The 12,824-nt window shown below is 35.9% G+C and overlaps 2 protein-coding genes across 6 annotated transcripts in view; one reads left to right on the top strand and one right to left on the bottom strand.

The window, feature by feature from the left end:
* Positions 1 to 5,089: 5,089 nt before the first annotated feature.
* Positions 5,090 to 7,587, top strand: LOC121733159 (cold shock domain-containing protein CG9705). The gene is made up of 3 exons (XM_042123330.1): positions 5,090 to 5,342; positions 5,424 to 5,546; positions 6,544 to 7,587. The coding sequence occupies exons 1-3, from the start codon at positions 5,236 to 5,238 to the stop codon at positions 6,692 to 6,694; spliced, it is 381 nt and encodes a 126-aa protein (XP_041979264.1). The 5' UTR covers positions 5,090 to 5,235; the 3' UTR covers positions 6,695 to 7,587.
* A 1,877-nt stretch (positions 7,588 to 9,464) lies between these two features.
* LOC121733153 (huntingtin-interacting protein 1-related protein) overlaps positions 9,465 to 12,824 on the bottom strand; it is a 40,219-nt gene continuing 36,859 nt past the window's right edge. For all 5 annotated transcript variants that reach the window (XM_042123318.1, XM_042123322.1, XM_042123320.1 and 2 more), the window contains 6 exons: positions 12,284 to 12,504; positions 12,020 to 12,118; positions 11,777 to 11,919; positions 10,662 to 10,891; positions 10,338 to 10,495; positions 9,465 to 9,880 (listed from right to left, as the gene is read on the bottom strand). In XM_042123318.1, coding sequence (XP_041979252.1) covers positions 9,851 to 9,880; positions 10,338 to 10,495; positions 10,662 to 10,891; positions 11,777 to 11,919; positions 12,020 to 12,118; positions 12,284 to 12,504 — 881 coding nt within the window. In that variant the 3' untranslated portion in view covers positions 9,465 to 9,850. The remainder of the gene's footprint in view (positions 9,881 to 10,337; positions 10,496 to 10,661; positions 10,892 to 11,776; positions 11,920 to 12,019; positions 12,119 to 12,283; positions 12,505 to 12,824) is intronic.

The following is a 12,824-nucleotide window of genomic DNA, read 5'->3' as shown; positions in this document are numbered from 1 at the left end:
TTGGGCTTTTCAATCGGTATTTTTGTAAGCTAAAAATATAATTTATAAGTTCATTAATCCCTTATTCGTGCCATATAAGGCATTAGTCTTAAAAATGTCACATAAATTAAAAATTTGGCTATAAAAATTGCATAGCTTTTTACTTGTGTTTACGGATTCTCATCACTTGAACTATAGTTAATCGATATCATGAACTAATTGACTTTCTTTCCTGTATCATAATGTGCTTCGAAATAATCGACAAATAGAAATATTCAAGAAAATAAACGCACACTACTTGTATGAATATAAGCACAAAATGGCCACGCGATGACGGGCTAAGACTACATCTATACTATAATACTTTATCTATGGTTTTTATATTATTTCCTAAAATTGTGTTATCTGGGGCCCCATCCCCACACACGCCGCGGAATTTCCGCGAAACGTGAGTGTGGATCCGGTTCGCATATTTTTCGCACTTCGCGGCTGGTTCCCCGACCGCATCCCCACTCGCGCGCGAACCGTGCGCGACGCCGCGCCGCCGCGAAATTCCTGCGAAGCATGAGTAAGAGATCCGATTCGCATATGTTAAATCTTTATTTTAATAAGGGCTTTTGCCATACAAGACATGCCAGCATTGTTTAGTGAACAGAATATAATTAATCCTACTTTATACTTTATTACTTTATATACTTTATTACTTTATATAATACTAGCTGTTGCCCGCGACTTCGTCCGCGTGGACTTCAGTTTATAGCGCGCAATGTCAACAAAATTGGTGTCAAAAGCTTTTATAAAAAACCCCTGGTACCCCTTAAATCAAAACAGCTGTGCAGTGTGCACATAATATTTCATTTTTTAATATTAAACTATCAAGTTTAATATTAAAAAATGAAATATTATAAATATCAATTTTATGCCAAATTTTAAAGCTTATTTAGCCCCCCAATTACACACCTTTACCCATAAACTATTTATCATTGATAGGTTTAAGGTTACGTCACTGTATATAATATAGTATAGCACGACTTATTAAATAACATAATAAAGAAATAACAATCGAAAAAAATCGGAACTCGTATGTATGATGATACCACCTCTTATAGAAAGATGTTGGGCAAGCGTTAGCGCGATGTAAGACACGCACGGCGCCATCTAGTATGAATTTTTGGAACTAACTTAATTTGAACAAATTTTCGTATTTTCACCCCCTTACAACCCTTTTTTCCAATAAAAAAGTAGCCTAAGTCCTTTCTCAGGCTTTAGACTATCTGTATACAAAATTTCATTACAATCGGTTCGGAAGTTTTGGCGTTTGGCGTGAAAGCGAGACTGACAGACAGACAGACAGACAGACAGAGATACTTTCGCATTTATAATATTAGTATAGATTATGTGCACACTGCATAGCTGTTTTTGGGTATTTTGATTAATTAAGGGCCGCGCTACACCGGAAGCACTTACCAGGGTATTAAGTAAAAAGTTTTTAAATTTGACACAAATTTTGTTGACACCGCGCGCTATAAACTAAAGTCCACGCGGACGATGTCGCGGGCAACAGCTAGTATTATACATAAAATATGTTTAAGATTTTTGAAATTTTATTTTAATACACATCCAAGACCCAGGAACATTGAAAACTTTTTGTTCCGCCTGCGGGACTCGAACCCAGGACCCCCGGGATGAGCGCTGGCCACGCGCAATGCGAATTCATTTTCATCGATATTTTCATGGAAATAAGATATTTTCCCACATCAAGATGTAGCCTATGTCCTTTCTCAGACTCTAGAATAACTGTATACAAAATTTCATTGCAATCGGTTCAGTAGTTTTGGCGTGAAAGCAAGACAGACAGACAGACAGACAGAGATACTTTCGCATTTATAATATTAGTATGGATAGTATGGATTAGAAATGCAGTAGGAGTTCTACATAAGATAAGATAGATTGATTATTATTATACCAAGTGATAATATTATTAAACATAATATTCTAACGTATTAAAAACTATAAACAAAAACATACCTACTAACTAATAAGTATGATTAGTTCTATGTTACAATAAAGTAAAAAATAAAACGCCATCTGTTGAATCGTATTAGAACTAAAATGTTCATTCCATCGATATATTTCTGGATTTTTTATAATATTATACATAAAATATGTTTAAGATTTTTGAAATTTTATTTTAATACACATCCAAGACCCAGGAACATTGAAAACTTTTTGTTCCGCCTGCGGGACTCGAACCCAGGACCCCCGGGATGAGCGCTGGCCACGCGCAATGCGAATTCATTTTCATCGAAATTTTCATGGAAATAAGATATTTTCCCACATCAAAATGTAGCCTATGTCCTTTCTCAGACTCTAGAATAACTGTATACAAAATTTCATTGCAATCGGTTCAGTAGTTTTGGCGTGAAAGCAAGACAGACAGACAGACAGACAGACAGACAGACAGACAGACAGACAGAGATACTTTCGCATTTATAATATTAGTATGGATAAGCAAGAAGGAATATTTTGGTAGATTTTTCACACAATTATTAACACTTAATACGGTTCCCTTTTTTCTCCCATTAAATATAGCCTATATTCAGCAGAAATAGTGTGGATTAAAAAATATGCATTAATACTTCCATCGTGCATCGGCATCGTGGGTATCGCAGACACAATAGATCTTCAATTGTTACGCTGGCAGCCGGCTGCCGCTATTGGAGATTTATAGTTAAAGAAATTAATTAATTATAATAGCAATCAAAAATAATAGTCATTCAAAACTTATTTTAAAAAGTTCTAAAAATATTACTTTCGTAGTCATAACTTTTAAAGCTTTTTTGAAATTAGGATTTTAATAATGAAGCACGATAGTCTATATCAAATCAATAAAGCAGCACCCGGCTGTCGCATAACTATTGAAAATCTATTGTGTCTGCGATTCCCACGATCGAGGTAATATTTACGTGGACTCTCCGGGCGAGTCTGTGGCACTGATAATTAAATCTCTCCCCTACCGCACGCACACCCGCGCATCGCGCCTTGACGCCCAATTCGCAACGTGCAGCAGAAATCGTAATATTTTAATTTCGCCATAACATTAAAACCAAACGTCCAATTTTAATCATTCAAAGACCGAATATTATCTACATTAACTGTACTTAGTGATGAAATAATTTATTTTGATAAGGGTCAATAGCATGATTTAAATAAACGCATTTAAATATAGTCCAAAAAAAATTCTAGATTTTTTAATAAAAAAATGGTTATTGTGCCTCACTCAACATAGATAGGTATAGTGTGTCGCGGACTTTTTTGTAGATATTTAAAAGATCTATAATTACTTAGAACATTTTATGCCTCTATCTTTTATAGTTTAGGCAGCGTACGCAAAATAAGTAACTTTTCTGGTTGATTTTTTAAACCTTGCGTCCGAAAATCCCAAATATCTTACGGAACCTTATATTTTTCCAAAATAAAAATTAGCCTATGTTCAGCAGAAATAATGCAGGATTCCAATGGTAAAAGAATTTTTCAAATCGGTCCAGTAGTTTCGGAGCCTATTCGACTCAAACAAACAAACAAACAAACAAAAAATCAAATCTTTCCTCTTTATAATAGTAGTGTAGATTATAAAGGCGAAAGTTTGTTTGGATGTATGGATGTTTGTTACTCTTTCACGCAAAAACTACTGAATGTATCTTAATAAAACTTTACAATAATAAAGCTTATGCATCAGAATAACACATAGGCTACAATTTTAACTGACTTTCAAAATGGGGGAGGTGTTATGTTCGTTTTTATATATTCAACGATTACTCCGCCGTTTGTGAACCGCTTTTCAAAATTTTTCTTTTGGCGTACAGAGTGTCATCCCAATTTGGTACTATACTCACAAAAATGGTGATTTGATGCTGGGAGCCATGACTAATCGAGGGAACTCCTTAAAATTTATATGGAAACATGTGGTGACTTCGGTTTCGTGGGAAGTAGTCTAAGCATATGCAATCAACAAGTAAGATTTTGCACCAAGGTATACCATGATTAGATTGGGAAGGTGCTGAAAGAACTCCTTTGCATTGCTTTAAGAACGGAAAGCATATGCTACTACATATTATTATACCTTATAAAGTTATAGGCATCCCATGATTAAGAGCCTATTATGACCCATTGGTACTTTTCATAGTCATTTAGATCAAGATTCGATTTTGTCAAGTGATTTAAAAAATATTTATTTGTTTGATTGAACACGTTAATCATAGGAACTATTAGTCCGATAAAAAAATATTTTAGTGTTAGATAGCTCATTTATCAAAGAAGGCTATAGGCTATTTTATCACGCAAACTAATAGGACCGAAGAAACAGAGGAAATGTGGTTAAAATGGAAAATTATTAGCAAGGGTTTATCTCACGAACTACTAAAGCAATTTTGTATGTTATTTGGCACAGATATAGAGTAGACTACGTGAAGAGAGATAAGCTATTTTGTTGCGAAAAAATGTACAATTTCCGTAAAATTCCTAATAATTTACGCGAGCGAAGCCGCGTGGGACATCTAGTTTATAGTATAAAGTAAGATAAATTTGGCTCAAGGGCGCAAACTATAGTGCGTCAAGAAAGTAAAGAAATTAAAAAGTGGCAACATTGCGAACATGTCGCGAACTTTGCGAGTGTGGATCAGTAAATTTGGCAGAATGCGCGATCCGCGGCGCGATGCGCGCCGCGAGTGTGGTTCGGCAGTAATATTGGTAGGATATTAACCATTAGATATTCGTTATCGTGCACAAGTGTGGGAAAGTGATGTAATAACTAGAAACGTGCTCTTTTGTGTTCCCTCGAAACTCCATCGGAAGTTTCAGTAAAGCGTCTACCACTTTACTGAATCGACCGACTTGACTTCTTGACTTTATACTTAGATTTTGACTAGACTTTAGACCTGACTGACCTAACGATAATATAGAAAAAATTGTATTAAAGAATATTGTTTTCCCGCCATAATTTTATCTCGACACTGGCGGCTGGCCATGGTTATAGCCGAAGTGCCATTATAAGAAAAAAAATGTCAGCTGTCAAACGATTTTTTGGGAATGTGAAATGTCAAATTTATTTCGGTTTTGATTTGTGGAATATTTTAAACTCTAAAGGAATTTTATCACTCTTTTTTGGTTTATTTTGCACAATTCGATATCTTCTCTGAATAATATCACTAGCACACTGCTTCTTATCCTCTACTATTTTAACTCTTAGTTAAAACTATGTCGGGCGACAACGGATTCAACAACGACGATTCTCCCAACAAAACATTAACTCATCTCCAGCTTCCGAGCCCTATAATAACAAGGCGAAACCGTACAGCATCCACGTAAGATAAATGCGCAGTATTATTTTTCTTAACTTCGATAAAATATCCGTAAATCTCTTACAATCCGGTCTTTACTTTAAGGTCTGAACGTGCGCTTCAAAATCCTCTGGAACACGGAAAAATCAAATCCTTTTGTCGCCAAAAAGGTCACGGGTTCGTGACCTCCGATAGAGGAGGAGAAGACATCTTTCTTCACATATCAGAGTAAGCATGTTTACTTTATGGGTCAAGGCCAACTCTTAAAATACCTTGTTTACAACAAAGACTTCGTGAAATCAATAAAAAGTCTAAATTTGATTAAAATTGTACATTGTGCTTGTGCACAATGTATGAATAAATAAATAATAAATTTTACTTAACCGATTCGTTGCCACCTTCATTTTCACGAATTCTTACCACAGGCCAAGCAGTTTGTTCGATGATGCGCCATAAGCGTCATCGGCCCTGCTAAACGATGACGCCCCACGTGCGGCATTGGCCACTGGTTGTGTTTTGCATAAAACACAACCAGTGGCCAATGCCGCACGCATTTAGACTAAGGAATTGTAACTACAGTATAATAAATTAGTTTTAACGTGTTTTTTAACAATCCTTGTATGCCGCGCCTGGCGCGTCATCGGCCTCACTGAATCTTTTTAAATGACGCGCTGAGCGCGGCAGTGGCCAGGAATCGGTTAAGCTATAATTAGCCTGCTGCATGCTTAAAATCATTATATTTGCTGTCCAATTTATAATATTATAAACTTGTTTTTATCTCATGTGTACTACACCTATTACCTGAACTCACATAACATTTAACTTATCTTTAGTAATGTTATAAATTAAATAATATAATATGATCTTCTAGAACTAAGCTGCTAAGCAATTTAGATGAAGTTGTGTATGTAAATACTTCTTTGAGAGGACATAGAATAGTTTTTGGGAATAATGGGAATAATGGGTCACCACATCCCAAGGAAGATCTTCCGACCGAGCGAGGTGTTATGCTCGGTCAGGCCAAAGCCCATGTGATACATTTCAGCAGTCGTATATAATATATTGACGCGCTTAGAAAACTTGGTGGCACGATGTAGGAATGTTAGGCGAATTGTGGGTACACCACACTATCAAAATCTATGGTTCTTATGTAATATAAAAATGTCTGTGCTAACAAAGTTGCATGCAATATGTTGTTCTTTATTAACTGACTGGTTTGTTTTAGCATTGAAGGTGAGTATGTGCCCCTGCCTGGAGACGAAGTAGTTTACCGTCTGTGTCCGATCCCTCCAAAGTTTGAGAAATGCCAAGCTGTCCACGTCCGGATCGTCCAGTTAGTTCATGAGAAACATTCCAAGTGGCATGAACCTCTGTAAACTAACTACGTACCCAGTATTACCACGACGCCATTGCAATCCCTGCAAACCCCCACTTACTAGTATAAGGCCTAATTTTATATTATACAAGTATTGCATTTACACGAAGTTTGATGGACTTTTGATAAGTGGTGCTAAATTTTTTGAAGGTTAACCACCTAGTAGGATTTTGTATGAACGAATGACTTCTGGTGTTATTTATGTACTTAGTAACTATGTTATAGTTTTTGTCATTTTGTGTTCGCACAAAAAATATGCACAAGATTTTCCCACAATATAAATAGTATGCAATAGAGTAACTTGCTGTGTTCTCAATGGTGGCACTTCACATGGCTATTGGTATTTGCTATTGGCTATTTGTTGTATTTGGCAAAATTATTGACATATACACAAACAAGCATATAAAGGCAAAATATACAGCCTTCCACACATGGATGTCAAATACCAAACTTTTACTTGATTTTGTTTACTTGCCTATTTGACTCTTTTGATGTGCGTCAAAAACCGACAAAGGTTACGTGTATTTGGTATTGATCGTATTTGGAAAATAAGGCCAATACTTTGTCAAACCAACATGCCCAGAAGTTTACGCAAGTGCAACAGAAATATTAGCTAGTTTTAGTTGTTTGTTAGTCACATGGCACAAGATAGTCTACTGTATACTATTTACATTGTGGTTTTATGATGACTCGTAGTTGTATAGTATTGTGTTATTGCTTATTCAATGAATTTCAATGCATTCCTTATTGAAAACATGAACTTATGTTTTAATTTTTACAATAAGAAAGTGATTATTTTTGCTACAAATACAATGTAAGAAATAATTTTCAGCACAATAAAGCCAAGCTTTTCATTAAGTATATATGTCATACTGTAGTCAGGTTATATAAGTTGAATATTAAAGTATTTAAGCAAGTATTATGCATTTTATTAAATATTTTTAATATTTGGTGATTCTTGATTGTTTCATTGTCCATGAGTATCTAGCACCCAAAATGTACAATATCTTAATCTAAATAGGAAAATTTTGTATGAAATAATATGGCAAGAAACATTTTACTATTTATTAAATAATAGATATCTCGTTAGTAAACATAATAATTACTATAAAAGTCAGTTTACTACACTATTTTACATTTAAATAAATCACAAGTTCATCCAGTGTCAACTGTCAATTTTTTTTTATGTTCTTGGACTGCAATAGAAATCCCATAGGACCATGTCGCATCAAGGCACGAGGCGAATCAACGCATTGTGTCTCGGTGTGAGCTGAGCCTATGGAAGAGTTTTGTTACTGTCAAGGGTTGTAAAGCACAAACTTAATAAGTCCGTCATTGCAAGTATTTTTTGATTGCCATTTGCCACCCAAAAGTTTGCACGCTACAATAATCTATTGCTTAGAACAATCACGATTTATTAAAAAGTACTCTTTCAGCGGTATTTTCCTTGTCGTTTCATGAAATTCATATACAATCCCATTCTATATCATCTATTTTAAAGCTTGATTCAAATGTAGAATTAATCAGGCAAGAAAATATACTATCACTAATAAATATAAAATGAATGACAAACTTATAAAGTGATTGTATTACATAGCTCGTATGATTAAATATAAAAAAAAAACATTATATAAAACTACAAAACAACATAATATTCCTTGCCTACATTTCATCTTTCATCATCTTTGCATCTTTCTGGGGATTTCTGGATGTATTCTCTGACACACATGCAATGAAATACCTAAACTCTAAAGTTTTCTTTTTCTTCTCTTTTGTTTTAATGCATAGTGAGCTGTTAATGACACGATTTTTTTACATAAAAGGGACAAACGGGTCACCTGATGGAAAGCAACAATCGTCGCCCATGGACACTCGCAGCATTAGGAGAGCTGCAGGTGCGTTGCCGGCCTTGATGATGGCCAAATTCTATTCATGAATAAAAATAAAATTAAGGTTAATGTTTGTACAATATCTGATTGAATTTTCAGTCTAGTTTACAGTTTAAAGGCGTGTTATGAAGCCTCGTTTATGTTAATTATAACAATTTATTATCAATTTATAGTCTTAATAAACTAGAATAAAAGTATAAGTCTAAAAATTGGTGTTTAATAATGTTAGTAATTATTGTTTAATTATGAAACTGGCTCTATCGACGGATACACAATTACCACTATCATTTGAATTACAAGGAATAATTATTGTATAACATACAATAAACTGGTTTACATACAATCTGTACTTTAATATAAGTAAGTATATTTATAAAATAATAAATACACGTTCTCATAGCTGTAATCTTAATTATCAATTCATTATATTGATTACAATATTATATCTAAAGAACAAATCCTTATATCGTGGCAATCTTGTGTCCAACTTTATTAAAAAAAATGGTTCATTTATAAATTGGTGTTAAAGTGTTAATGAGTTACTACTATACTACTGGAATAGTAAAAACTAAACTTTTTTTTCGTTTAATAAACGAAGAATAAATCGCGCCTAACCATATTGCTAACCTTTTCTGTCAAATGCCCTCTTCTGTTTGCAAGGCAAAGACGGCAACATGGATTATTTAGTCACTCTTATTCTTCGTTCACTAATGAGGCTGTCGTTAGCTTTGTCCACACTGTGCCTTTTTCTGTTCGTCAAGGGCATGCGTTATAGCGCAGTCAACAGCGAACGTGAGGCATGCCCTCTGGCCGTATTCAAAAAACAAAATGACAATGTTGGCGTTGCGTTCGTTAACGCATTCAATTATTGAATGTGTCAAAACGAAGTTGGATGAAAGAAGATGACGAAAATTGAAGACGAAAGCGCTTAGTGTGGATATAGCTTATATTCAACATCCTTGAGCAGTCCGGAAGACAAACATGGCTTACTACTGAGCACATTACTAATTTCGTTGTTCATAAATGCAAGTTAAGAATATATCAATTGAATATTTTATTTATTGTCCACATAATATTGACTTTTTTGGCGATTTCACATATTGCAATGTCTTGCAAGTTAAATCTAATTGAAATTTCAAAGCACGTAAAAGTCTTGTCATGATATTTGGATTTATTTTTTGCAATTTGTAGTCGCCGCTCTTTGAAACCCCGCGGTATTGACATTAATTTCATTTTAAAATATTACGCTCAATAATTGTATTCCTGCTTCATTCCGCGCCGTTTGTCACGTTTCCATTCTGAAAAACGAAAACAAACTATTAAAATATTAAAGCGGAATTAGGGGCCGCCCGGCGGACCCTCCTCCACTCCTATATTCGGAGAATCAATTTTCACATTTGTAGAATGTAAAACATCGAGCGCTATAGAACAAGGTGAAAACATTTCAAAGTCTCTTTATTACACATTTCGATATCCTTGACAAATTATAAACTAACGCTATTTTGATTACATAAATAGATGTTGAATGTCGAGAACAGCATTTTTGAAATGGCCGTCTTAGCAAGACTTGTTTATATTGAATTTAAAAAAAAAAGATTCACAATTAAGTATGTTGTCATTATCAACTCGAATTCGGAAACTTACCGCTCGGTTATTGGTCAACGCTAGGCGAAACGCGCGTCTATTGGCTGTCGCGCACGTTGTTGGATCCGATTCAAATTTCGAATTGAGAATCAGTCTCCTAAGCTCACATACCTCGTGTTGCTGCGCCAGCTGGTAGTGTCGGCGGCGCAGCGCGGCGAGTTTCGCGCGCTCGGCGTCCAGCGCGCTCTCCAACTCCAGCGCGCGGACCTTGCTCTCCATCTCCAGCCGCCGCGTCGCCGTCAGAGAGAGAGCGGAGGTGTCTAGCGCCTCTGTGGGGATAAAAAACACATTGAATTAGACTTTGACAACCAGCAACACTTTTATTAGGGGTTTTTGGTTTTGTAAAAACGTATAAATAATATTATAGGCATACAATCTACTGCTGTAATCCAAAAATTTTGCAGAGTTTTTGCCTCGACATGTTTTTGTATTTACCCGTGTCATTGACGAGCGCGGAGGCAGCGCGTACAGCGGCTACAACGGCGCCCGCAGCAGCAGCGACTTGTCGCGACGCTGCGGTCAGTCTCGCAAGTGCGGGCGCGGCGGGCGGCGCGCGGGCTCGCGACGCCGCTACTAGCTGCGCCGTGCTGCCCGCCACTTCGTGTGCTGCCGCGCTCACGCCCTCGACGCGGCCAGACGCGCCTGCTGCCTCGTCCGCTGATGTGCTGTACATAAATATTAGTAGTAGAGGTTTTTTTTTTTTTTTTTTATTATAAAATTGGGGCCGTCTATAGACTGTTCGTCCATATCCTTTTTTTGTTATTTTATTATTTAGATTTTTCGCACCAAGGATAATTGAAATAATATTATGAATTTTAATTAATTGTGGTCCATCACGCCATGGACACCTTTTTTTTTTTTTTTTTTTTTTTATATATAAGTGTATATGTATATTTAATAGAATAGAGTATAATATGTTATACATATAATAAATAAATATATAGATTTATTGTTTTATAAATTGCATAATAATAATATTAATGTTTTGAACGGTGAGGTCCCAGTCGGTGTGGCGGCCAGTAGGTCCGACATTTTCCGATTTCCTTAGATTTTATGCTGCTCCACCCTTTGCCTTTAGATGTTGTGACATTGGCTTGGTGGAGAGGGGTCACTCAAGCTGGGTGGAGTTTCTAGGTTGTTAAAAAGACATCGTTCTGTGTCGAATCTACCCGCCATGTGGCTTAGGACTTTATCGTTCCTGTCTTTTATAGCCATTTTTATATTATAATCTTTTATGTGTTCGGTTGACGGTCGATAGTAGTAGAGGTTAGTATGTATTGTATTTTATTATATATGGGTAGCGTGTATGCTCTATCTATGAATAATACTAACATAACACGTTACTTCAGTCGTCTGTAAAACTAAGAAACTCCTATGTAACGATCATGTTGTAGGCACAAATTCAAATCAATTAATGTAACTGTATTGTATCTGATTTCGTGTTACAAGACACTTTACAGTACAGATTTAGAGAATAATATTACATGTGTCTAGGTTGGTGTTCAAATATGTTCTTGAATATTATTATGAGCTGTATTTTAAATACTTACACAAGTAGTTTGGCGGCGAACACGACAGCCTTTGCTGCGGAGATTAGCCCCTCGGACCACTGCGGGTTTTTCCTGTACATCTTCTGCCTCGTTTTCGGATCTCCTATCTCGTTCTGCAGCTTTCTCGCGTCTTGCACAAGTACCTATTTAATTATTTATATAAATTAATACAACTCCCAAAATGTCGTTTAAAAATTTTGTGCGTTATTTAACCGGCTGTGTTTGTTTATTTGTAAGTGTTACCTTCACTGCGGCCATCAATGTAGTACACGCGTCTAAAATCTTCTCATTCACCTCCAATTTCACTCCGGAATCATCTTTTCTGCTCGCTGCTAACATTTCCTGCAAAACGTACATTTGTGTTGAACGTTGCGAACTTTTATGATTTCAAATATATAGTATTTTTTACAGATATTTCTATAAATCTACTAACAGCGTCATGCAAACAGTAACTTATTATAGGATTCCGGACAACACTTAGTAGTATACAAATAAAGTCGAAAATACCTCAATTTGTTTAGCAGCATCCTCGATCGCTTGATCCATAAGAGCGAGCTCATCATCTACGCTGTGAGTTTGCGGGCGCGCCGCAGATTGTACGGCCCTGCCCGCACCTTGCACGCAGCCGCGAGCGTCCATGCACGCAGTGCGTTCCAGCGTGCCCGTTGAAAGTGATTCCAGACAGCGCTTGACAGAGTTCAGCATGTTGCGACACTCGTTATTTAGCTCTGGAAAGAGTGTTTTTGTTAATAACTTTTGGATATAATTTAAGTACAAAGTAAAGATGACTTATCATTTCAAAGTAAACTTTTAAATTACTTTTATCGAGTTTCAAATTACATCACGCTGATAAATAGGTTTAGTTTTAATAAGTGATAAATAGGTTTTAACTTCAGTCGACATAAAAATATGGAGATCAAACTTTGCTTAAGAATATTATCACTGTATGTCTCCCAAGTCCCATATTTATCAAAAACAAGGATTATTGATAACTCAAACAGATACAAATATGTTCAGATATTAGCTAAGAAAACTTAGGCCATACACA

Source organism: Aricia agestis, chromosome 13, assembly GCF_905147365.1.
Source record: "Aricia agestis chromosome 13, ilAriAges1.1, whole genome shotgun sequence".
Taxonomy (NCBI): Eukaryota; Metazoa; Arthropoda; class Insecta; order Lepidoptera; family Lycaenidae; genus Aricia; species Aricia agestis.
The sequence above is the reverse complement of the archived record's forward strand: the minus strand, read 5'-3'. Positions and strand labels throughout refer to the sequence as shown.

Coding starts and splice junctions, on each gene's coding strand:
- LOC121733159 (XM_042123330.1), top strand. CDS start 5,236: ATGTCGGGCGACAACGGATTCAACAACGACGATTCTCCCAACAAAACA. Junction 5,343..5,423: donor CGAAACCGTACAGCATCCAC/GTAAGATAAATG, acceptor CTTTACTTTAAG/GTCTGAACGTGCGCTTCAAA. Junction 5,547..6,543: donor ATCTTTCTTCACATATCAGA/GTAAGCATGTTT, acceptor GGTTTGTTTTAG/CATTGAAGGTGAGTATGTGC.